The 26,396-nt window shown below is 42.5% G+C and overlaps 1 protein-coding gene across 3 annotated transcripts in view; it reads left to right on the forward strand.

Annotated features, from left to right (window-relative positions):
• Positions 1-26,396, forward strand: part of klhl5 (kelch-like family member 5) — a 61,158-nt gene that overhangs the window by 19,489 nt on the left and 15,273 nt on the right. The window contains exons 1-3 of one of the 3 annotated variants that reach the window (XM_028600301.1): positions 1,918-2,048; positions 20,292-20,480; positions 25,473-25,609. In XM_028600301.1, coding sequence (XP_028456102.1) covers positions 2,008-2,048; positions 20,292-20,480; positions 25,473-25,609 — 367 coding nt within the window. In that variant the 5' untranslated portion in view covers positions 1,918-2,007. Of the gene's footprint in view, positions 1-1,917; positions 2,049-14,279; positions 15,221-20,291; positions 20,481-25,472; positions 25,610-26,396 lie in introns of those variants that run through there. The other 2 variants (XM_028600295.1, XM_028600309.1) reach the window with 2 other exon arrangements.

A 26,396-nucleotide genomic window follows, 5' to 3' on the forward strand; every position in this document is an offset into this window, starting at 1 on the left:
TGCTACATCAATAGCGTCCCACACCCTCACACATGTAAACATATCAGTGTGTTCAGATAAATATGCAGCTGTTTGGTTTGTGGCTAGTTGCCCCTGTATATCTATATACAGCAAGCTGCAATAATAGTTCATCCAGGGGGCTCATTTCTGTGTTTTTGTATGTATTTTCAGTCGGTTTCAGAGACGAGTGTTTGAAATTTTGATTTATGTAACATTGAGATTTATCTGGAAAGCTTTAGAACATACATTGTTTTGCTGGAGTCTGTGTTTTCCAAGTCCTTACAATGGAGGTGGAGAGTGGAAAATGAGCATGACCCAGTAGTCAAGATGGACACAATTATATGAATAAGACCACGTTTGGAAAATACAAGACTTTTTTTGTAATTTAATTTGTTTGTGCTACTCCTTTCCTCTCAGTTTGGTGATCATCTACTTCTATTCCAGTGATTTCCTGCATTTACTCATTTGTGGTCTACTGGTAATCTTTCTCTCTGTATGAAGGATGTCATTGCAAAAATGTCTGAAAGCATTTAAGAGGCAGTTTTGCCTTTTCAATAATGCATTTTCAGATGTGTATTTGGTCACTGGTTATACAGGTGTGATAATACTGCCAGCAGCAAAAGGAATAATCAAAAGAAACACTGATGCTGAATGTGTGAAGGAGAGGGTCGCCTCTTGCTGGCTGCTCCTATTCTCGTCCTTCCTGTCTCTTTTCTTTCTTCTTTAGAACGGCCAAAATAAAACACTGAGGCATCACTTTCCGACACTCATACCAAGTGAAGAATTGATCAACAATTGATCTAGTGTCGACTGGCTGACTAATTACTTTAAGATTGTGACTGGTGGGCCGTGATTGGTTTAATAATTGGACTGACATTCAGGCATTGGAGCAGCCAGAATTGTACTTATTGATCGCTATTATATTATTCATTGATTACATTTTAATTCTCCTCTTTTACCTGTCTCATTCAATTTCTCTCTGTATATGCCCGTTCTGTTCCCTCTGTGTCCTTCTTTTGTCTCATAGGTTTATGGATCAATGATCGGTGGGAGAAGGGGGTAAGGTGACCTTCCTTGGACCAACCAATCTAAGAGCTTGCTGGATAGAGCGCTGCCTCGAATAACAGTAGAAGCTTTGTGTGTGTGTGTGTGCGTGTGTGCGTGCGTGCGTGTTCATCACCTTCTCTTCAGGCTTCACGCACCTTCTACCTGTCATTAGTCAGCAGTCTGGCAGAAGTGACTGCTAGGTTAAGGTGTGGGCTGAGGACCTGTATCCATTAAGGTTAATGATAGTGCATGCCTCCAAGAAATGTAAATAAATAAATAGAAAACCCACAAAAGTGACTTAAACCTATCCTGTGTTGCAAGAATATGGAGAGGTGTTTAAGATGACAAAATGATGGTGACAGAGAGCTCAACGCAACCTTGATGTGCATTAATTAATATTCTTATATTAACTAGCTTAGTCTTGCATTGCCAGATCTATAATCACAGGCTGTGGAGTAAGGTCTGGGATAGGAGGTTGTTTGTAAATGGTTTAAAAGAAATGCAATTGTCTTGGTTGGGCGCTATGCTCCGGACGCAGTAATGGTGGCTCTGCAAAATACTCTCGGGAAGGAACATTTTGGTGGAACATTTTCACCCCGCAAAAGAAAACACAACATAAAATATTAACTGTTGACACAATACAGTAACGTTTGCTATTTAAATTAGCTGGATATATGGTTAAAGGTCCTATGGCATGAAAATTTCACTTTATGATTTTTTTTAACATTAACCCAATGGCTAGAAATATCGATAGGTGTAAACCTAGCCCTGGGTATCCTTATGAGGTCATAAGGAGCAAGGTTACCTCCCCTTTCTCTGCTTTGCTCGCCCAGAGAATTTGGTCCACCTATGAGAGAGAAATCATGGCTTTCAAATAGAGGGTTACAATTTTTCGGGAGTCAGTTTCACTGTAGGTAACGTGTTCGGGATGGATCAAGCATAGAAATCAACAGGAGCGGGATGGAGCCAGAGATTAAATTAAGAAATGACGCTGCAATGCGGTGAGTGCGCCCAAAGATTGGGAGGCTTTTCGTTTTAGAAAAGAGAACCACTTACAACGTTTGTTGATTGGGAATACCGTGACCCACGGGAGTCTCGAAAATTCACTACCTAACCCTAAACCACCCGGCAGTGAGAGACCAACGGCTATGCAGCGCTGCATTCACACAACATCAGCGTAGCAGAGGAGCTGCTCTCGCTCCCTCGGCCATCGCTGCAGCAGTGCACACACACACACACACACAGAGTCTGATAACTTTAGACAACATAGGGAACGAAACGGGAGCGGGCTGGGATTCGGGAGTCTTTCTCTCGGGATTTTGCAGGACAGGATTTCTTTTGGGGGGCAGTTCCGTGATCGGGATGTGACGGGAGTATTTCCGTGGGCTCGGGATGGGATGGGAGCGACAATTGATTCCCATGTCACCCTCTACTTTCAAACGATCAAAGTGGCAGTTGGTCAAGGCCACAACCCCACCCTCCACCTTGCCTCCCCCTCTCTCCTCCTCAATAGCTATAGATACAGAAATGGCACATACTAAGGAAAGCTCATTGTGGGACTGGCTCTAGTGGCTGTAATTCTGCACCAAGGCTGAATTTCAGGAACTTCAGAGACTTCAGATACAGTATTAGGGGACAACTAAGGCCTATATAAAAGCATCCAAAGAGCACCATGTCATGGGACCTTTAAACTTAATTTGCTCTTACCAGTGTATCGCTGTGTGTATTTTGTCCAAAGCAATCCTCTCCAATCAGTACCAAAACGTCCAAGTTAGATAGTAAATGCCGTAAACATGTTTTTGTAAATCTTTACAATCATTACCCTAAAGAGCCAAGCAGGCTGTGACTGGGTTAGCTCAGTGGTTAGAGCAGGTGCACATTTACATAGAGGAGGTTTATGCCTCGACGCAGAGGTCCAGGGTTCGAGTTCAACCTGTGACGATGTCTTCTCCCTTTCTCATTTAGCTGTCTTGTCCATTTAAGGCAGAAGTGCTCAAAAAAGTAATCTAAAAAAAAGAACCAAGCAGGCCTGCTTTATTGCACAATCCAAATTTTTGCCATTTTCAGCATGTGCCTTGTTAGCTTGAAGTTGAAGGGATTTTAAGAACGGCAACACACAGATGTCAATGTTGTCCAGTCTCTCCAGGATTTCGCAGCCTTTTTTTTTAGATTGTTGCAGCCCAAAATGCCTTTTATTTGTGCCAGCTTTTGTAAAAAAATTTGCTAAAAGTCACAAAGTCTTTTGTATATTTGTTGCAATTAAGTTGTGATTTCACTTATTGGACTTTAACTTATCATTGCACTTACAATAAGTAGCTGTCCTCAATTTAGGTAATCATGTACGTCTCATCTCCGGGTTTTCCTGTCTCCACCTAGGTGTTTCTGTGTGTGCGTGCGTCAGTCGCGGGGGGAACTGAGCAGCAGCCCCACACGCTGCAGAGAACCAACAGTAAAAACAGCAGCAGCTTTCAGCCACTCAGAGTGAAAAATCGTTACAGCAGTCTTTGATGTTAAAATGTATACAGGACGGTCTGAAATGTTTTGCACGGTCCTACGCTGTACGTTTTGTTGGTAAATGTGAGATGTTAGAGTTACACACGTCTCGTCTTCATATCAGAGACAAGGAAATTAATTTGGTGATGTACGTGTGTTATGTCAATCTGTTCTCACGTCTGCTTGGTCAGTGGCTCGCAGCGTCACATACTGACGCAAAGTCTGGCACGTGGGACTGCTGTGATTGGTTGAAGTTGCGGGAAACTCCGGTTATTGGTCACATTTGTGGTAAGGTTGTGGTGATTGGTCAAAATTGTGAGTCGCACTGAATTCATGGTCATTGGTTGAATTTGTGTGAACTGTTGGAATCGCGATATTGCGAATTCCCTGAGGGCTGTTTATAGCCACTTCTGCTGCCTCCAACTGGCAAAACAATTCAACAAATGCTGCTTTAAGTTGCTGTATAAAACGACTTGCTGAACAAAATATTTTTGAACATTGCAAAGTCTCTGACCTCTAATTCAAGTTGTCAATCATATTATACATATTTCACTTATTTGGAAAAACTCTGACATGTAAGGAAAAGAAATATCCACGTGATCTTTCAACCCGAACACAAACGCCACAGAGATGTGGCCAAAGCACAGATGTGTATCATTAAATTTAATTTGTAAAATCTTGTTCAATTCTACTTTAATTGATGCCTCAGTTTTCTATAGTTAAGCTTTTAGATCCGTGTATCATCTCAAATAATTACAGTATTGAGGGACTGATGGTACCAACATGGAGCGATGGGCTGTGATTGGCCTGTGGCCGCAGGGCAGAGTAAATTATTAAGACCTCTTTATTTGGCCGGAAATGTTCCCTCTCTCTTTTTCCATCACTCTCTCCCTCGTGTTTTCTACTTCCTCTCCTCTCTCAACACTCAGCCAAATTAGGAAGAGAGTGAACAGGATAAGAAGGCACTGCAGCGATGGGGTAAAATGCAGAAACGGAAAATAACAGAAAAATGTGGTTTGTGGAGATGGACAGAAATGGAGAAAGAATGTCAGTAGGAAAATAGGAAAAAGAGCAATGGAGCAGAGAGAGAGAGAGGGAGGAGTGACAGAGCGAGAGTACTGACGAATTGCACAGCAAGCACTTTGCTCCCTTCCACCTGCCACCTGCCCTGCAGAGAGACCTGAGTACATCATGCAAGAGCACACGCACTTGCTTTATACCTAAGAATAGATAATATTTTCTGTGTGTGTGTGTGTGTGTGCGTGTGTATGTGCAGATGTATGTGCTTGCAAACTAAAGAGAGACCAGTTGAGTGTCATTAGAGAGCTGTTAAACTGCCAAATGGGTGAGGGCGGAGAGGAAGGAAGAGAGGAAGAGAGACAGTTACTGACAGAGAAAGAAAAAAATGAGTTGTTTTCATGTCCATCAATAATTCAGGATGTGTATTATCTCCTGTTGTGTGCAGCTGCAAACTTCATGCCTCAGCGATTTCAGCAGCAGCAAACAACCCGAGCTGTGCGCGCACACACACACAAACACACAAACAGAAGGATTAGTGATCGTTTGTGTCATTTTGCACACAGAGGTGTAATTTATGTAAATATGGGAATCTTGCTGTGAGAAATTCTGACTTCTAAAAAATAAGTGGGTGGGTTATTAGTGTACTTTTTTTCTTGTTTGCTCTTTCGAATCTACCAGCACCTACTTAGCATAACTCTACACTGCTCTTCCATCTATCTATAAATTGCAGGAACGTCCGTCCGTCCGTCCGTCCATCCGTCCGTCCGTCCATCCGTCCGTTCGTCCATCTGTCTGTCAACCCCACGTGGTTAAACTAGCAGCGTTAGCTTGGGAGCTACGTGGCTAGCTTGTTTCCGTGTGTGTGTTAGTAAAAGGAACAGAATAAAGGAGGAAAACACTCTGATCTTAGTTATCGATAATGGCTAGCTCCCTCAGCCACCCAGGTCTGGACCCCACGTGTAGTTAGGACAGACTGAGACCTTGGATTTACCAAGCAAAACTTTGGTCATTATAACCACTCCAGTGGCTAACAGCTGATTCACCGCAATTATCTCGCAGACAGTAACTAAACTCCGTGAAAGGAGTGATTTAGCAGGTAGCGATTACAGTTATACCCAGCTACTTAACACAACATAATCAACGGTATCGTGATCTATTGATACATTCACAGAAAACAGATTAATAATCATATATGGACCATTACTAGGGTGACCATACGTCCCGGTTTGACCGGGACAGTCCCGATTTTGAAGTTAATGTCCCGAGTCCCGACAAAAGCCTGTCGGTACGCTAAAATGTCCCGGTTTTAGGAGGAGCGGCGTCAGACAATTTTGCTGGGGCTTGAGCCCCGAATGTTTTGAGTGTAGTCCCAAATGTAACTTTTTCCAGATTATTTTTCCGAGGCGAATAGAACGGGCAGCTACATGCAGGGTCCGACCATGTTGTGTTTGTTGCTATCACCTAGCAACCGTCTCTACGTGGAGGAAAAGCTGTGAAAGCCGGGTGAAGTTTTTGGAGGAATCCTAGCCAAATCAGTGTAATACATTGATGCCATCAACACAAAGTTAAGGAGTGCAATACTAATGATTTAGTTTGAAGTTCCTGTGACTTGATGTTTACAGTCTATTGTTCAGACTCAACCACACGGAGCTCTGAAGAAGACCTGTGCGTCTCTTAGTGTCCACTCTCTCTGTAAAATGCAGCGCAGCCTCAAGTTATAACGGATGCGCTCTGCTGTCGACATGCTGCGGTAGATGTGTTGCGTTTGTGCTCCGTGTATTTCTGCAGTAGATTCGGTTTTCCACCTCCGATGTAGAGCAGCGTACGGCCACTTCCCTAGCTAAACTCTTTGTCTCATTCAGACACCCAAACAGGGCTCTGTGTCTGTCAGAAGGTCTGAGAGCTACAGCAATCACGTAAAACCAGACTATGGTGCAGGTAGATTTCTGAAATAGTGACTTTATTCGTGTAATAGCCTATTATAACTTTATTTTTCTCCAAATCACGACTCCTCCAAATCACAGAGAACACAGATATACTGTATTTTCAATGTGCATAAAGTTTTGGACATTGCTCAAACACATCTGAAATATTACAGTCCAGGGGTTTATTAATAGGCCTACATTAACAACAAAAGAGCAAAACAGGAGGGAGGAGTAAATGATGCCTAGGCTACATTTGTGCTATCTCAACATAAATCTCATTCTGAACTGAAAAAGGCTGTTGCTGCAATTTTGTTAATTTTATCGAAAAAAAAAAAAACAAAAACATTTATTATTAGATGAGGAGCCTATGATCAAAATAATGAAGTTACTGTCTATGTCTGACCCCGCCTGGCACATGTTCACGTTAAAAAGCGTGTGCGCGTGCACAAGCACTACGGTCAGACGCAAAGTGTCCCGGTTTCAGCTCCCGGAAATCTGGTCACCCTAACCATTACATGATTACAATCAGATCACATTAATGGCACAAGCGGTAGCGAACCCTTTGCTCATTAATAAACAAACCAAAACGCACTAGTTCTAACGTCTGCCCAGAACTGTGTACAACCGTACTGTGCGTTGTTTGTCAGTTAATCTCTCGCCAGAGTTTAACGATCCGTTTCGTCCAGAGCAGGGGACGATACGTGATCTAGGTCGACAAGCAAGAAACAGAACGCCGTCCTTTTCTTGAATCCAGGCTGATTAAACCCGCTGCAGATGAGGGAATACTCGGCCAGTATTTCCTCGGATCCCCTTTGTATATCAGACCGATATAAAGCTGTCCCAGCTCCAAACTCGACCAGCGAGGCGATGCTGGCTAGCTAGTCCGGACTAGAGTGCCTCCTGTAGTGACCTGAGTCACCGTGGAAAAAAGCCAAGAAACACAAAAGCCGACAGCTTTTATTCTTCCTCCGCCTCCTGGTGGCGGGGTGGTGCATTCAAAGGCCCGACGGCCAATGGGAAAACTGCAACTTTGTCACAGGTGTGAAGCAGTTCTTTGTCTCACCACCAGTCTGCCTTGTCCCACACGTGTTGAAGGTAGATTCTCCATTTTGGCGACTCTGCCTGTAAGAGTTTGGTGAAACTGGCTTTGGGATTCACATGTAGGCCAAGATCCTTTGTCTTGCCTTCCCTGTGTCCCTTCAGTCAACTCAATCTGAGCCAAATCACTGTTTAACCAGCTTCTTGATCCCCAACACATGAGTCCATGACGCTAACGTCTGATTACTCCACATTTTCATTTTGATATTTTGTGATTACATTCTCAATCTGCAACATTCTCTGTCAGGTAAATCAGTAAGTTAGTAGTAGGGTATACAGGGGAGTTGCATATGAAGTGGTTTGGGGTCCTTCTGCAAGTAATTTTGGGGTAGAATTTGGTTTTGATGAATTCTACAAGCAGCATTACCACAGGCCAAGTAATCATCCAGTTCCAAACAGGCACATTTTCAACGGGCACGGCACTAGTAAAATATAATTGCACCATCTCTTTGTGCTGATGGCAGCTATCTTAATCTTCTGACTTTCTCTTCTCCTGGAGATTACTTTGGTCTTTAAAGCTGCTCTAATTAATATTTTCATATTAACAATGGACCAAATGACTATGTCTGCACATGTGTGCTATCTAGAGTGTCTACCAGCCCAGAAACTGTGAAATAAGACAACCCAGTCAGTTTTTGTGGTCTTCCTAGAAGGTCAATACAGGTATATTCAGTATGAGAAAAATAACGTTTTTATTTTTACATTAAACCATGTAAACATGTTCTAGTAGAAGCCCAAAATACAAGCATGAACCTGTAAATGAGCATAATATGTCTCATTTAAGGCTGAGCTTAATCAAGTCAAGTCGATGTGTTTAAAGAGCATTTAAACGCAAAAAAAAAAAACATGCTGACCAAAGTGCTGAAAAATCATTTAACATTTAATCAGGCTGTGTTGATTTACTGATTAAAATAAAACTGAGTGAGTAATGTCAAAGGTCACATGGCACTTTATGAGGTTTTTTAATATTAATATGCGTTCCCCCAGCCTGCCTATGGTCCCCCAGTGGCTAGAAATGGCGATAGGCTTAAACTGAGACCTGGGTATCCTGCTCTGCCTTTGAGAAAATGAAAGCTCAGATGGGCCGATCTGGAATCTTGCTCATTATGAGGTCATAAGGAGCAAGGTTACCTCCCCTTTCTCTGCTTTGCCCGCCCAAAGAAGTTGGCTCACCCATGAGAAAGAGAGAGACATCATGGCTTGCAAACAAGCAAAGTGGCAGTTGGTCCAGGCCACACCCACCCTCCACCTCCCCCCTCTCCTCCTCAATAGCTACAGACACAGAATACAGATACAGAAATGGGACATACTAAGGAAAGCTCATTGTGGGACTGGTTCTAGTGGCTGTAATTCTGCACCATTCGGGAAAGAGACTTCAGATACAGTATTAGGGGACCACTAAGGTCTATATAAAAGCATAAAAAAGCAGCATGTCATAGGACCTTTAAGTATGATGTGAAGTTGTGATGATGAGATTTAAAAATGGCAATAGATGGAGAAGACTTGACAGTGAAGGACAAGCTGTTCCACAGTCTGAGAGCAGCAATGCAAAGGGCTTGATAATCTTTGCACTTTGACTGGGCCCCTGGAATGGCAAAGAGGAACTGATCAGAAGTTATGAGATATAAGCTTTTGCAAATCAATGCAATGCTTTGAAAACAAATAAATAAATAGAGCTGAGTTCTCACTCAGACCACTTTAACTTGAATGTATCACTAGGAGTAGGATTAGACTGGGTGAGAGCCAGAAGCCATTGCCTTTCAGCTACAACTGCTCCCATCATCATCATCATCATCATCATCATCCTCCTCTTCATGCTCTGGGGCTGCTAAACAGATGCACAGCTTGAATAATGTGGTTAAATTTGGCAGTTTGCATCATCCATTCTCCCTCCCTTGTTTTTACTCTTAAGGCAATTAGAGGAACCAGAACTATAAGCCAGACCATAGCCATTATGCATTTTGTGTGTGTGTGTGTGTGTGTGTGTGTGTGTGTGTGTGTGTAGGTGTGTGCTTTCTCTGCCTTGTAGGGAAATTACATCTTTTTCTCTCTACGTTTGTGTTGAATAAAACATGGCAGTAAAAGTGTGTCAAAGTCTCAGAGAGACTGTGCAGAGAGAGTCAGATGGAAGGTTGGAAGGTTTCTGCTCCAATATATGATCAGATAGATTCCCTCTGTCAGGGAAAAGCGTAGATGTAATTGTGGGCAGTTTGGGTGTTTTTATCCTTGGCCGCTCTGTTCCCATCTCTCGGATCACATAGGCTTTCGTTTTTCTTCTCTCTGCCTCAATGTCTGTCTTTCTTGCTTTCCCTCCCACTCATTACAGTCTGCTGTACCTGCGCTCAAAAACCTCCTACTAGTTGCACACACAAGACACCTAATTAATGCAGGGCTTTCTCACACAGTACATCCATCTCTTGAAGGGGGGAGAATAGCAAAATAAATGAAAGAACAAGAGTAATGGATGGGAGAGAAGTGGAGGAGGAAATTAATAAATGGACAGAGGAGGTTATTACAGGATGTGATCAAAAGGGGAACAGAAAAGAAAAGCCGGCATTAAAGAAATGGACTTGTCGCTCCACTGTTCAGTGGGCTGAGGCACCGTTCGCTCTGATTGTGGCGAGATTGAATCCTTGTGAACTTTAACGCGTAGTTTTCTGTCTGATGCCACTCAAATGTGATGAAAAAAGGGAGGGTGGGGGAGGAGCAGCAATATGAAGAATCTTAAAATTTGCTGATGACTGATGTTGAGTTTCTTTCATTGTTTCATCTATTCTATTAGTTACTTCTCAGGAAACTGGGACAACATAGTCCGTCTGGATCTAAAACACACCCTGAATGCAGATAGAGCCTGATGCGCAGTCTAAAACTAAAATTGGTCCTCACAAAGATAGGCAGGCACACACACACACTTATAAACACATGCTAATACCTTGGGTCTCCTTCCACCCTGCAAGTCTTCCTGCACATATATTCAATAACATTGAATATTGTGCCTCCAGATCAATTTAATTGCAATCACACACACACACACACACACTCCCTCCTCATTCATATGTTGGGAAGATCCGAAGTGTTGATGTGGAGAGGTAATTATTTGCTTGGCCAGTCTGAGCCTGCTCTGAGTCTCAAGGACAGACTCGCCTGCTACAGTACAAACCAACACTGTGATTATACAACGGAAACAGGCAGTGAGCGTGTGCAAGCGTGTGTGCATGTGTTTTTGTCTGTGTGTCATGAAGGGGCTGTGACTTGAATCAAAGTGTGTCCTTGTATTTTTGTGTGTATGCATGAAGAATGTATAGTGGATATATGAGTGTGTGTGTGTGTGTGTGTGATGTGTGCATGACTGTGAGCCTATATAGAGCAATGGCTCGTTCCTGCAGGTCTCCACCTCAGGGAATCACAGCCACAGTCTCACCGTTACGTGAACACACAAACACGTTCCCTTGTGTGTCACAGTATAATAGCAGGGATGGGGAGCAGGAAATTGAGGTTGGGAAGGAGATTGGTGAGAAAAGGGGAGAGTGCGGGTGGGGAGGAACAGAAGGAAGAGAAAAAACTGAGAGAGAGGAGGGAGAGAGTTTGAAAGAAGGCCATTGGAGGATGAACATCAGTCATGAGCGATAAGCTGATCATCACAGACAGGCCAAACAGATAATGTTTCACTTTCTGGCCCCATAAAATCTTTTTTACGACAACTCTCCCCAGATGACTGCTACCAGTTTTTATTTGGCTCTGTATTTGTGAGAGTTTGTGTGTGTGTATGTAGTTGAATGCGTATAGAGTACAAAGCGTGCTTAAATGGGATTGCATGCCGCCTTTTGCGTATGTTTTGTGCATGCATGCTGGTATGTGTGAATGCACATAAACTGGATGATTATTGAGTGTGTGTGAATGGGATTTCATTGTGTCATTTTCTTGAATGTGTGTTTGTGTTTATGTGCGTGTGTATTTGTGTGTGTGTGTGTGTGTGTGTGTGTGTGTCTAGAGTGCCGTAGAGCCGTAAAGCTGTGCCGGAGAGTTTTGAGTGATAGCTTTGGACTACCACAGCCAGGAGACCAATAACAGTAGGCGGCTCAAGGAGGCTCCTGCCAAGTGACCAATGATTAGATCCAACCGAGGGAGAACAGAGCTGAATGGCCGGTCATTCCTCAGCTTCATTCCCCCTCAGAGCCCCATTCCCACCCTCCCCCAGTAACAGGACAGCATTTACACCATGAGTGTTGCAGAAATGCATTGGTTTACTCTCTGGGTCCTTAGTTTCTTTTAGAGTTGTTTTCACTCTCCATGTAAAGTTTGTTCTGTTGGTGTTATCGCAAAAAAATCATCCAAAACAGCTAGATGTGTAATGGGTAAAATCTTGTTCCTCTGCTCTGACCCTTTGTTATTTATTTGCCTTAATGATACTGCAGCTTGTTTTTGGCCTCCTTGCAGACTCAGCTTGTGTGTGTGTGTGTGTGTGTGTATTGACTTTTTGTGTTGATCAGATAGAGCAGCGGGGTGGTCCTACACTTAGTTGTCAGTACATCCCGAAACTGAAGCAAAGCCCTGTGTTTCTCAGAATCTGGCAAACAAAAGCGGTAAAAGTTAAATTGGCCGTATTCATCTGCTCCGTTCAGAAATTTTTTCATCGTATAAAATGAGTCCCCCAGTCTGGCTGTTAGTCTGCGGGCCAATTTATGAGTAACACATCTCCTGTCTGTGTAATTCACAAACTGACCTCGGCTGTCTGACTTATTGATTTTTGCTAGAGTGGGGCTCCTAAAGCATCCCTCCCCTCCTGCTGGTGACTCCATCCAGAACACACTGTGTTCCGGCTCCTTGGCACCGGCACATCCTGTGGTTGTCCCAGGGTTACTGGGGAAGGTGAGGAAGGCTCTGGCTGGCTGGTCTGCTGCTGGTCTGCTTGGTGCCATGGCTTCTGAATGGGGATGGCTCCCACAGGACCCGCTCTCACAGGACCCGCTCCCACTGATCATTACTGTCTATGAATAGCTGCTGCATTGCAGATGGAGGGAAGAGAGGGGGGAGAAGGAAAGGTTGACAGGAGGGAAGTGTTGTCATGGGTGGAGAAGAGCAAATGGTTTGTGGAGAAGCAGGGAGTGGGGAATAAGGAGGTGTTTTGTGCGCATGTGGTGAGGACAATTTCATTTTCAAGGACACTCAGGTCCCCAACTGTGGTGATTCGAAGCAATACCGGCAATTTTCTGTTTTCAATATCTGCTTAAACATTTGGTATGTTTAAGCATTGCAGCCAGGTTTCTAAACAAAGTGGGATTTTTAGGAGGCAAAAGGACAGAGACGGAGACTCACAGAGAAAAAGTTGTTGGGAGGAGTGAGTGAAGACAGCCAGACAGGGCAGAAATGAAGATGATAAAGAGGATGTGTCTACCGCCTCATTACATTTCAGAGTCTTTAATTAACATGTAATGATTGCTGCAGCCTCACAAACCTGCATGTTCACTCACTGGCATATGCACACAGTCACAAAGACATGTTTTTGACGATGCGTTTATTAAGAGTAAGAAAATATTTTAAAAATGTCTTGTTTTGTCTGGCCAACAATTGAAACCCAAAGACAAATATAAACATACTATAGAAAATCAAAAAAGCTTTACATTGGAGAAGCTGGATCCAGAGAACGTTTGGAGAGTTTGCTTGAAAAATAATCAATATAACAATAAATTAACAAAAGTGTTGGCAATAAAGCAGAGACAATTCATCAATTAGTCAATTGACAGAAAATCAATCTGTAATTATTTTAATAATTGAGCAACAGTTTATCATTTTTCAAGCAAAAATGCAAACATTCATTGGTTCCATTATCGAATTTTGAGATTTGATTGGCTGCTGTTCTTTGTTTTATAGTAAACTAAATATAAGTTTCAAGATGGACTTTAGAAAATTGTGACAGGCATTTGACACTATTTTAAAGACTTCTCGTTTCAGCTCCAAACTAGTCTTGCATTGCAAGACTTGTCTCCACACCGCTGCGGAGTAAGGTCTGGCTGGCCCCTCCTTGATAGGAGTAAAAAAACGGTCTTGGTTTATTTGCATTTCTTTAAACCAATCACAATGGCCTTGGGCGACAGATCTGCAAAATGGTTTTGGTGGAATATTTGTAGGCCTACCACGCAAAAGGAAATGCCAATTACAATATTAAATAAAGTTAACTGTTAACACAATACAGTTAGCTATTGAAATTTACTGTATACATAAATGTAATTTGGTTTTATCAGTTTATTGCCGTATGTATTCTTTCCATAGCAGATCCCCGCCAATCGGTACCAAAACGTCCCAGTTAGATAAATGCCGTAAACATAGGCTATTCTTTGTAGGTAAATCTTTACAATCATTCCCCGAAATAAACAAGCAGGCCTTATGTTGCACAATCCAAATTTTCTTCAAAACTTGCCATTAACAGCGTGTAGGTTGCTAGCTCGAGCTTGCGGGTTCCCGAAACGCACGAGTTTTGCAAGGCGATCAGGACATCCGGCAGAACATCTGGCGCAGCCGGATTATCCATTAAATTAGGCCTAACTGTCGTCGTTCCAAACTAGTTACTAGACACACCCAAAGAGAAATATCTTCCCCCAGACTAGCCTGTATGTTGCCAAAGAGATTGACTGGGTTTCATCTAGGCTATATTGATTGATTGTCTGGGCTATTGAATAATGATGATGATGATGATGATAATAGACTAATAACAATAATGATCATTCCTTTCTGCTACAAAATCACTGTGGCCTGCACTGGCAGAAATGTGACATTAACGAGTCCTTGGAGCAAATATTTGTGGTTTGATTTGTTCATGAAAATGCTTTGGCACTCACGTTGAAACTCTGTGTAGACCTCCCTCTTTCACTCTCTCTCTATCCCTCTCTCTCCCTCTGTCTGTGCATATACTCTGCTATATTCCGCTCACTACATAGTCGCGGTTAACGTGCGTGCGGTTGCCAGGAGAGACGCGCGTACAGTTGGCTACGGCGTACAGCTGTAACGGCAGAGCGGTAATAAGGGCTCTCCCCCCGCCATTTCCTCTTGTCAATCCCTGGAATGTCGAGTAGCGGCTCGGGCTCTTCCTCGCGGAAGGAGTTCGATGTGAAGCAGATCCTCAGGATCCGATGGAGGTGGTTCGGTCACCCCGCTGTCCCTCCGCCTCAATCCCCGACGCTCGGAGACTACTTCGCTGGGAGGAGAGCGGGCGGCATCTCCACAGACGGACCTTCAGTAAGCGGCTGTAGCACCTCGAACCCCAGCGCCGGGGGGGGTCACAGCGGGCTGGTCGCGAGCGGCAGCGCTGGTTCTAACCTGTGTAACAGCAGCAACAGAAAGTTTGCTGATCCGGCGGGGAGTCGGGGCGGTGGAGCAACGGGCAGCTCCTGTCCCCGCTCCTTCAGCCAGCCAGAGTGCAGAAGCCCCGCCGCGGCGTTGTCGTGGGTTTCCCCGCCGCTTCATCGTCGCTCCCGTCCGGCGACGAGCATGGAGACCCCTGGCGATGCCCCGGTGCCCCGGCTGGAACCCGAGCCACTCGCTCACGTCGGGGTTGAGGAGGAGGCGGTGGCGGTGGCACCGGCAGCGTCTGGCACCGAAGACAACAACAACCACCCGGAAACCGACTCCAGCTCCTGCAGGTAGGAGGGGACGGTTAGAGTGGTCTTTTTCGGGACCATTGCTATAGCTAAATTGTAAGCCTATAGAATTAAGTCAGTGAAATGATCAAAACACACTCCTAAAAAGTTAGGGTACCGGTAACCGGTTTAGTTAGCCTGGCTTTTACAGTTACAGAAAGCCAATGTGTTAATTTGATAATCATTCTATTCTTCTTTATCATATTTAATCACGGTTTTATAGTTCTGGCATTACGTTTTTGTCACTACAGTCATATGCATCATTACTGGCAGGTGGAAATTATGAATATCCTCCTGAATATACTGTAGAAAACGTAAATGGGGGATTCATTAAGCAAGAGGCGGGTCAGACAGTATGAAGCAGAGGGCCACTCATCATATCATAGGCTAACAGATATTGACAGAAAGAGAAAATGATGGCTGAGTAGGCTACCTTTGGGACAGCATGTGGTCCACTGATTTGATTTCTCCCCTTAACCTCCTAATGAGGCTCCACCAACCAGGCTCTGTTAGAAGACAAACACAAATGCACACTCTTGTGAATATGGGATTTTCAAAGTAAAATTAACAATATGACTCCAGGGCTGAGCTCCGCATGTAGCAACATACTGCACTTGACATTTATATTGTTTTGTCTTCAGTGACTGATTCTCTTTTAGCTTGTAGGATACTCACAATCCTCAGTGCTGTGCATGTTTGTGTGCACATGCATGGTGGAGTGTATTGCATTGGTGTCATCCAGCTGTGGTGTGAAAGGGCATTTACATTACATTACATTACATGTCATTTAGCTGACGCTTTCATCCAAAGCGAATTACAATTAAAATAATGATCATTCCTCTCTGCTACAAAATTTAATAGTTGCCGTGGAGACAGCAAAACAAAACAAATAACTCCTCTCTCAGATTTATGTTTTATTATAATGCGGCAGTAAATGTAATGAAGTAAAGGTATGACTACAGACAGTGACTGTGTGTGTGTGTGTGTGTGTGTGTGTGTGTGTGTGTGTGTGTGTGTGTGTTTACTGTACTGGCATAATGATGCATCTGAAAGCCTCCTATTATACTCTTGTGTTCCCAAGACACACATCAGAAAATATCAATTATTCATAGGACACACAGTACAGTAAACACACACACATACACACACACACACACACACACACACACACACACACACACACACACACGCACACACACACACTTTAAAACAGTGGGAGCAAAAGCTGATGTATTTTTTTTATTGAGTAATGTTTGATGGCTTTCATTCTACACTACATTTGCATTCACTGCAAATGTCTATGATTGCGTATGAGAGAGAAAGATAGGGAGAAATATGTTGTTTTTTATATGTTGTTATGCAAGGCTTGCTGCCATCTTCAGTGATGTGAGTCTGTCAGTGCTTGCAAAGAAAATGACCTCTGCTTAATAGTAATGCACACATACACATACAAGCTGCATTAGCATAAATAAAGACAACATTATAATGTGAACCTAAGCAGAATTTGAGTATGTATTGTGCATACATATTGCCATATCCCTGCACATGTTAGGTTGCCATACCAACACAGAGGTTAGTTTCTGCAGCATACATATGCAGCTCTATATGATTTCTGCATGCATTCATCCCCTCCCTCTGAGAGCTCGTGTGTACAGCATGATACCCCAAGAACAGAATCCAGTGGCAGAATCCCAAGCGGGATCATGGCAAGGGACGCGTTCTGAATCCCAGAGCGGCTGAAAGCTCGGCTGAAAGCTCGGCTCGACTCCGCTGATCTCCTCCTCTCCCTTTTTACTTTTTCAACCCACCCAGCTTCCCCCCTTTAATCCTGTTGTGCCTCCCTTACTCACTCTCTCTCTCTCCCTCTGTCCTGTGTTTATCTCTGCCTACCCTTGTCCATTTATTTGCCCTCTCTTTTTTCCCCATGTGTTGGGAAACACAAGCTTTTGTATGTGTGTCACAGAGGGGTTAACATGTGACCAGGCAGGCTACGTGGCTGTATGATCACGTATTATATCAGCTTACAGAACCAAGTTTCATTTGCATTAACTGTTAGCCTACAGGCTAATCAGGCTAGATAGTTAATCACGAGAGTGTGCACGCAAATGTGTGTGTAAGAGAGAGAGAGAGAGAGAGACAGCGAGGCAGGGAGAGAGATACTGAATGACCGTGGTGTGAGTGTCCTTGCCTGGTGCAGGGGTTTAAAAAATCTGGCAGCATGGTGTTGTTTCGCCCCAGACACACACACGCTCTCTTTCTCTGTCTCTCTCTGTTTCTTTTTCCCTCTCTGTTTCTCTCTCTGTCAATGTTGAGTGCCTGCCAGGCTCAATTAAGGGGACTGGAAGGCAGCCCCCCCCCACACACACACACACACACACACACACTTCAAAGCCATGTCCTCTGGCAGTATTTAGCCACGCCATTTGTCTACACACACACACACACACACACAAGGACAAGAAAACTAGCCAAAAAGCCTCCTTGGAGGATTGGGATAGGGAAGAGAGAAAACTGAGGCAAAGATATATGGTGGAAAGTGAGTGATGGATGAGATTGGCTGAAGATATAAAATTCAGGACGGTAGAAAGATATAGAGGAGTAAAAGACAGAGGCAGAGGAAAGATGACTGCTGCTGAAGCAGCACACACACAAACCCAAATGTGTGCATGAATACACACACTGTAAGAAAGAGCGTTTTCTTAGAACTCTTCTTACACTTCAGGTCATGTCACACTTGCTTTTAAATGCTTTAAATCTGTAATAGCTGATTTTATTTTTGGTTACTTGGGAGCAGCAGAAAGAGGCTGTAAACACAACACAGCCAGCAGACACCGAGAAACATAAGCATTCATCTGGAGTCGTGTTTCTGCAGTCCAATTTTCACTCTCTTCTAGCTCTGTTTTTGGTCTTCACCAAGTGCTGGGTTAGCTGCTAAATGCTCCACTATGTTTACCAGCTAGTTGCTAACTTTGTGACGTTTGGTGCCTGGCAGGTAGTGTACAGTGGGTTTATCAATGCTTTTTTGCATTTAAACAGAACCAAAACAGTGAAGTTGCAGGCTGATAATCACAACAATGACACTCAAATGCTCCATAGAGCTGAGGGGAACAGCTGAGTTTTGTGATAATTCTCTGTGGGTTTATATAGTCATTAACCTCCGTCCATTAAGACTCCGCTAGATGGATTGCTTCACATTTGTTCGGCATATCCATCCGGGAACTTTCCATTGGAGAACTTTGGGGAAGGGGCGAAAATACTGGTTAGCTGATTGGATAAACCATCTGTCTATCACCTATGTTGGTGATAGACGGGCCAAATCAACCAATCAGATCAACAAAGCGTATGAAAATACAACCACAAGCCCCTGCTGCTGCAGGCAAAGCATAGCTCGTTAGCTCAGCAAGCAAAGTAAAGGATATTTGCCGTTTGTGTAACGAGAATTTACGAATAAAAGTCACCATTTCAGGTTCCCGGTCCATATTCTAAAAGAAGGATCCAAGAGAAAAAAGCATTAGCGAGCAGCTAACAGAATTAGGGCTACCGCTGTCTGAAAATACTGGTTAGCTGATTGGATAAACCATCTGTCTATCACCACCTAAACCCGCCTCAAAACCAATGCTGATTGGCCCGGTCGTTTGGCGAACGGCTCCAAATTCTCTCTATCTCAAGATGCCAGACTGATCTGTGAATGGAAAACTGGAGCTTGCGAAATCAGGACGGTCTCACGAGGCTATATAGTCATGTGATCCATCATTGATAATTAATAGTTGCTTTAAAATCTGTAATCGGATAAGGACAAACTCAGTAGAAAACCCCTTTGACTGGAAAACCCAAAGTTAACAGAGAAAGGACTGGTTCTAGAGAAACAGAATGGCAATATTTGTTGATGAAATGGCAAACTAGACACATTAGAGATACTTATCATAATGATTTCTGCTATCAAATTTACAATCCTGTTTTAGATAATTTAGTACATTTAAAATCATGTTGTGTACACAAGCCACATTATTCCCTGCCTTCCCAGAATTTCTGTCTTTCTCTCTGTTTATTGCTGAGAAAATATGCGTGTGGAAAACGGGTGTCAAAATTAATCATTGCATCGATGCATTGCAATGCAGACCTAGGCGATTCTGCATCGATGCAGTGACAGACCATAATCAATTATTGCCTACTGATTACTGTTACTTGTTGATTTCCCAGTCACTCCTGTCTGTTATGTTCAGACTCCGCTACATTCAGGAAGTGTAATCTTAATCGAATTGAATTGTGAGACCAGTGACACACACACACACACACACACACACACACACACACACACATCCACATATCTAAAAAAGTGGGATTTTTCATTGAAATTATATCATCCTTGGAGTATCATTTCATTTCTTATTTCTTTGTGCTGTAGGGCTAGTCCTGCCACTTCTGCTGTTAAATTAAAAATGGAAGTACAGCCCTGGCTCTCATAAATTAAATGCTAGTTTGGGAGCCATGATGGCTGATAATTCACAGGGTAGCTACTTTGGTGCTTGTCTTAGATGAACACACATGCACACACTAACACACACACTTACACCTTGTCAGTTTAGACTGGAAGAATAAGACATAACAGCCCTGGGCTGCAACACTTCCACCAGTGAATAACTAATAACAAATGTAAACCCGACTTCATTTCTCGTTGTTGGTATAGATGCAAGGAAACTGATTGCCATTAGGGAGCAGAGTAAATGACTACACACTCTTACAGCTATTTAATTGGCAGCTTCTCTTTTAAGTAGGCTAAATTTATCTGGCCATTTACTCCTAGTAATTGGACCATTAAAGATCTTTTGTCTGCTTCAGGCGACATACAGTACCCCTGTCGAGAAGTGAAGGAGAGAGCGAAAACGTGTGAGGTAATGGCACAAAGAAAAAGATGGCACATGGATGACACAGAGCAGCTGGTGTAGCTCTCTCCACACATCTGTCTCTTTGTCTTGAACAAAAGAGAATTAGCACCAACACATGCACTCAAAGTTTCTGTCTCCTTTTCTTTGTGTCTGTTTGTCCGTTTGTGTGAATGCCTATCTTTGCACAGGACGTCTAACAGCAGCGCCACACTGTCCTCATGTGTGTCGATGGAGCCATGTGCATGTCCAGAGGAGTGTATGTTCACCGCTCTGTCCCACGCCGACGTCACCTTCCGTAAGATGGAGGGCTACCTGAGGTCCCGACAGCTGTGTGATGTCATACTGGTGGCTGGAGACAGGCGGATACCTGCACACAGGTAGGAGCAAAGAGACAACACATATTACACAAACATGCAGCTGGTGACGTTGAATAGGTGTACATCATTAGGGTTGCAACTAATGGTTATTATCGATTAGTTTTGGATTAATTGATTAATTGTTTGTTTGACCAAATGTTGCAGGTTGCCCAAAACTTGCTGGGCACTCTGTGAAGCATGGATACTATAAATATTACATTCACCCATACTTGCATATGCATACTCAGACTGTTGGTTAGACAAAATTAGCAACATAAAGACACACCTTGAGATATGAGAAATTGTGATGTGGATTTCTCACTATGACATTTCATAGACAAAACAATCAATCAATTAATCGGAAAAGTAATTTATCAATAATAAAAATAAGTTAGTTGCAACCCTTAATCCTACATGTACATCAAACGTTTTACTATGCACACACATGCACAAGCATTATGATTAATACCCAGACGAGAGTCTTACACACACACACACACACACACACACACACACACACACACACACACACACACACACACACACACAAAACCACAGTCATGCTCATAAAAGTCCCTTTTATTTTTGTAGTTTTTCTGTACCACACAGTCAAGTGAGCCTCTGAATCATGCATCAAACACACACACACATTCACACACACGTGCCTGTCACGCACCTCATATCCCCCCACTATGCTGCTTTGTTGCTGTTGCTCTCTGGGCATGTGGCCACGGATGCAGCAGCAGGGTCCATCTGCACAAGGATGAGACAGAAGAGTGGCCCTCCACCAGCAAAAAGCCTCTTTTTCTCTCACTGAATTCCTCCTCTGCCTTATTTGATTTAGTTCTTCAGGCACAGATGGTGACAAAAAACAGACCCTGCTGTATGAGAATCCTAATGGTGTATGTGAAAGAGTGTGTTGGCATCTGAAGTTGTGTGTATGTGTTGAGTGTGTGTGTACAAGCAAAGAGGTAGGAGTAAGATGTTTGAAAGTGGGTGTTTTGTTTGCAATTGATTTATTGTATGTGTAGGATAAAAATGTTTTTCTGGGAACAAAACATACACTCTCTCTCTCTCCCTCTCTCTCTCTGTTTTACAAGTACACACAAACAAATGCACCGTATGCTGAATAGGCCACTTGTACTGTGTATAGCTGCATACATGTTTCTTGTGGAGTTTGTTGCAAGCAGTGCACTTTGAGCAAAACTCAAGCTCTATATGTACTTTAAAAAAGTAGAGCATAATTATACTGTGTGTCTCTGGGGCAGTGCTCTATACAAATACATTATCTTGCAAAGCTATTTTTGTACCCCCAAGTGGACACCTCTGTAAGAGTGCTACCTCAACTGATTTGAGTTAATATACCTTTAGTTCAGAAACTTCTGTGTGCCGTTGTTGTAGATCAATAGCTATGCATCTGGGGTCCATTATGTGCATACGATGGCTGTTGATGGTTCGTGCTCACAGTGATAATGCTAACATGTTGATGTTTAGCAAATATAATGTTTACCATCCTCACTATCTAAGTTTAGCATGTAAGCATGCTAACATTTGCTAATTAGCACTAAACCCAAAGTACAGCTGAGGTAGACAGGAATATCATTAGTTTAGCAGGTGTTTGGTCATAAACCAAAGTCAATTTAATTCTTTAGCTTAATATTACAAATCACAAATTAAGGGTACAATATGTACAGCACACGAGAGCCGCCCCTCCCCCCTTAGAACTAATGTAATGGGAAAAAATGCTAGAAACCGAAGCAAAGTATTGGACAAACATTTTGATTTTGAAGTGATGACGCTACTAGGAATTACTAAATTACCACAGTTTATCCTGAGGGGGCATGGTAATCCATCCAATAGTTGTTCTAAGTTTTCCCTTATCCATTCCACTGGATAAGGGAAAACTTTGACTTGCTGGTGGCAGTATAGCAAAAGTCAGGGTTTCACCAAAGTCATTAGGAAACATCCTCTGGGGACCATGAATGTCTGTACTTAATTAAATGGCAATAGTTATTAAAAGATATTTCAATCTGGACAAAAGTGGTGGCTTCTACTTTACCTTTATTTTTGTAGAGAAAAGTCATAATAGTTAAGTAAGTCTCTCCTACCAGCCCTCCTGTTGTTTTCCTCTCTCTATTTTTCCACCACTGTGTCCTGCACCAAGCAGCACAGTGTTCAGTTTCCACCTCGCCATCCTTTCCTGAGTCCAACTCGTCTGTTTCCTGCTTTCTTTACTTTGGCATTTTGTCTTCTCTGTGCTCTTTCCATTACAGAGTGACACACTGCCTGCCATGTCTCTGTCTTCTGCGAGGTGCATTTGTGTGTCAATAACCCAGTACTGTACAGTAGCCTGTGTCGTTCACTGCAAGTCAGGAAGAGACCCACATGAAAAATTAAGGAGTAAAAATACTGTGTGTGTCAGAAAGCGAGAGAGCTAAGAAAGAGATACCAGACTGGAATACTGGCAGAGCAACTTCCTGCTGACTATAGTGTATTTTGACATCTTTGTCTGTAAAAGACCCACACACACAACTCTTCTCTGCTTCAGGCTATCTGTCAGGGTCCCAGTGTCACACTCAGTAATGAGATTATACACATGTGCAAACACACACACACACACACACACACACACACATCCAAGCCTGTTGACCATGAAGGCCAAAAAACATTTTAACATGTGAAATTCTGTTCACATAGCTGTCAAACAGAGCTCTAATGTGAACTTTATCATGATCAGTTACCATCAGCCATATTTAGATCAGTAATTAATAATGAACCCTGCAGTGATCTGGAGGACTACTTTATAGGTCAGTCATTTAGCATCCATTACACAGTTGCCACCTCATTCACAAAGACATCTCCAATAGCAAAGAATAAAAAATAATACTCATAAAATATTAAATAACAACCCATGTTTTAAACTTCACAGGGACATGAAAGGGTAATGGATTGTTGCGGTCGGGAATTAATTCACTTTTTTTGCAAACAACCTTAGGATAATTCCTTTCTGTCTTTTCTCTGGTTTGCTCTGCATAATGCCATATCTCTTTTATAGTGCAAGCCAGGACTTTATCTGGCTGGGGTTGTGTCTTCTTTTATATTGTTTTCTGGGGGCGCTTCTGTGAATTCTGTGTAAAACAATAGTCATTTATTTTTCGTAAGTCAAGAGTTGAAAAATTTAGAAAATTGAAATAATCTTTTTTTTTTTACATGGGATAGTCAGGCAACAAAAATATCTATGGAAGGTTACAGCATTGACATTGATTTTACATGGGATAGTCAGGCAATAAGGAAATAATTTAAGTGAAATTACAGTACAATACTGACATTCAGGCAGCATGGCATTATGTTAATGTTTTGTATTCTTTTGGTGCCTATAGTAAAATGTATGTCTTATTTTTAATAGAATCTTACTATGTTAAGAAAATAATTATTGTCTTATGTAAGAAAAGCTCCAGGCCCTTATGACATCTGTGTGTGTACATTCTTCTTCCAACATTTTTTCCAGATGTTCCAGTTTAGTTTCACATCATTTAGAGATTTGCTAATGTGTAACTGGTTTCAAAGATAAATAATCCTAAAAAAATAAACAATACAGTCTCCTGTATGTCACAAAATATACAGACACAGATATTAAAAACTTGGTTCTTAATGCTACTGAGTGAAAAACGTGCTCCACTGCAGTTTGACTTGTAAGCATTTAAACATCTGAGCTCTTTATTCTCAGTATGCTCACTATTTACAAACATCTGTAGATGCCTTAGGCTCATGCCAGGCTGTTGTTTGCACAGTTGTGTTCCACCTCTAATAACATCTCTTCAGAGAGAGCAGTATACAATGATAGTGCCATTCGGAGAGGATTGAGTTCAAGTGATTTAATATTAAATGCACTCAATAAATGATAAAAAAATGTGTAGAGCACATAAGTGCAGGACTTCTTTCCATCTACAACAGTAATAATCATTTACAAACAGATTGTATTAAGCATTCACGTAAGAGAGATAGAAGACAGTAACAATACATGCTTTACCTTGTTGTTCAACAGCCTTTATGTTAATCAGTCGGTTTTAAATTGCCATCACATTGACGTAAAGGGGTCTGGAAGTCTCAATCAAGCAATATAGAATAACAGTCAGATAATAAAAATATGTATAAAAATGTTGTATGAATGAGTGGAAAATGTTCATATGTCCCCTCAAAGCATGGCGTGAAGCCTTAAAAATAACACACACCTACGTTATTCTGGGCTCTGTTTGGTTTAACTTGGTTGTTGTAGTTCTTATTTTACTTCTGCTATATTTTCCACCTCACAACACTCACGCACCACCTCATAAGAATACTGTCCTGAAGGCTCCCCCCACCCCTGTTGCTAGTGCAGACTTTCCACCCTTGCCACTTTCCACTCTTGGTCATAGAAGGAAATGCATATCTGTTGTGCCCTTAAGTTATGCAAATGTAGATTTTCCATAAACTAGGTACACTCGTCAATTCAGCTTCTGCTTATCAACAGATCTGCGAAGGGACACTTTAGACACCGTAGTTTCCATCACCATACTTTATTCTTTATCTGTGTGACGATTTGCAGACCACTTTTAAATCTAACACCTACAGGTCAGTAGGAAGAAGAGAACTACTTCACGAGAAGTGACATAAATAGTTTAATAAAGAATGGAAAAAGAGCTTGAGAAAGAAGTTCAAACCCTGCTTTCTTTCTCCCGTCTACACAGCTAAACTGTCACTGCATGAAGTAGCCGTGAATGTTGATTGTCGGTTTCGTAAAGAGTTTGTTGGATGCAGCCCCCCAAATTCTGACAGTGGAGAGGTGTGGGGGAAGGGGGTTTCAGTCACTGTTTGACAAACCCTTCATGCCGAAGCCTTTAATGTGACTCGCTTGTGTATATACTTTGATATATTTACAGGATGATAATGCTGTGCGTTGTTTGGCTGCGTCATCATTTCCAGGCCTCCTGTCCGTCCTCTCTGACTGATGTCTGACACTCTCTCCACTCACAGACTTGTCCTCTCATCCGTGTCGGACTACTTTGCGGCCATGTTCACCAGTGATGTGAGGGAGGCCAAGCAGGACGAGGTGAAGATGGAAGGAGTGGACCCTGATGCATTGTGGGTACTTGTGCAGTATGCATACACAGGTAGGTAGATCGCCTATATTAGAAAAAGATCAGTACATACTGTCAGGCAAAAATCACATACCATGATGTTTTAGGAAATTACTTCAGAGACTTTTTAAAAATGAGACTATTTATTATGTATCAATTTTAAAAATGTTGCACCTTCAGCAAGAACATATGGGCTTGGGGCTGAGTGCCACAGATGGGGTAGGAAGGTTGAAACGTTTTGAGGTCAGCCTGAGCCTCGCTCCCTATGCTTCACTCCCGCTTTGTGAGCTCCGTGATGCAGATAAGCCACACCCACCCCAGCCCGGCGGCCAATAAACTAACTGCTGTATTATGACGTGAGACTTTGTTATTGTTAGGAAAAAGGAAATTAACGATCCAGATTCCAATATGAGCACCATGTACTGTAGCATTCATGCACGTTAGCATCAGCTGAAGTGATGGCTACTCTGTGTTAACACCACTGCATCAACTAAGACACACCGTTTGTAATATCTTTTGGATGGCCAGGATAATCCAATTGGTAACAGACTTTTCAAAACCACTCCAACTATTGTTTTGCATGTGTAAATTTTTGTAATTTCTCCAACAGAAATTGTAAAACATTGGGAAGGCCTGGATGGCTGTAATATACGTATTGTACCTTTTTAGTAGGTTTTGGTTTGGTATTTACAGTAAGGTAAAAAAAATCCTTAGATGCCACAATGTTTTCCATGCTAAATAAATGGATTCATTTTGGTCGCATTGATGGCGGTGTTACTCTCGATTTCCAAACCTTTTGAATAATAATCTTAGACACTTT

Source organism: Perca flavescens, chromosome 2 (assembly GCF_004354835.1).
Source record: "Perca flavescens isolate YP-PL-M2 chromosome 2, PFLA_1.0, whole genome shotgun sequence".
NCBI classification, from domain to species: Eukaryota; Metazoa; Chordata; class Actinopteri; order Perciformes; family Percidae; genus Perca; species Perca flavescens.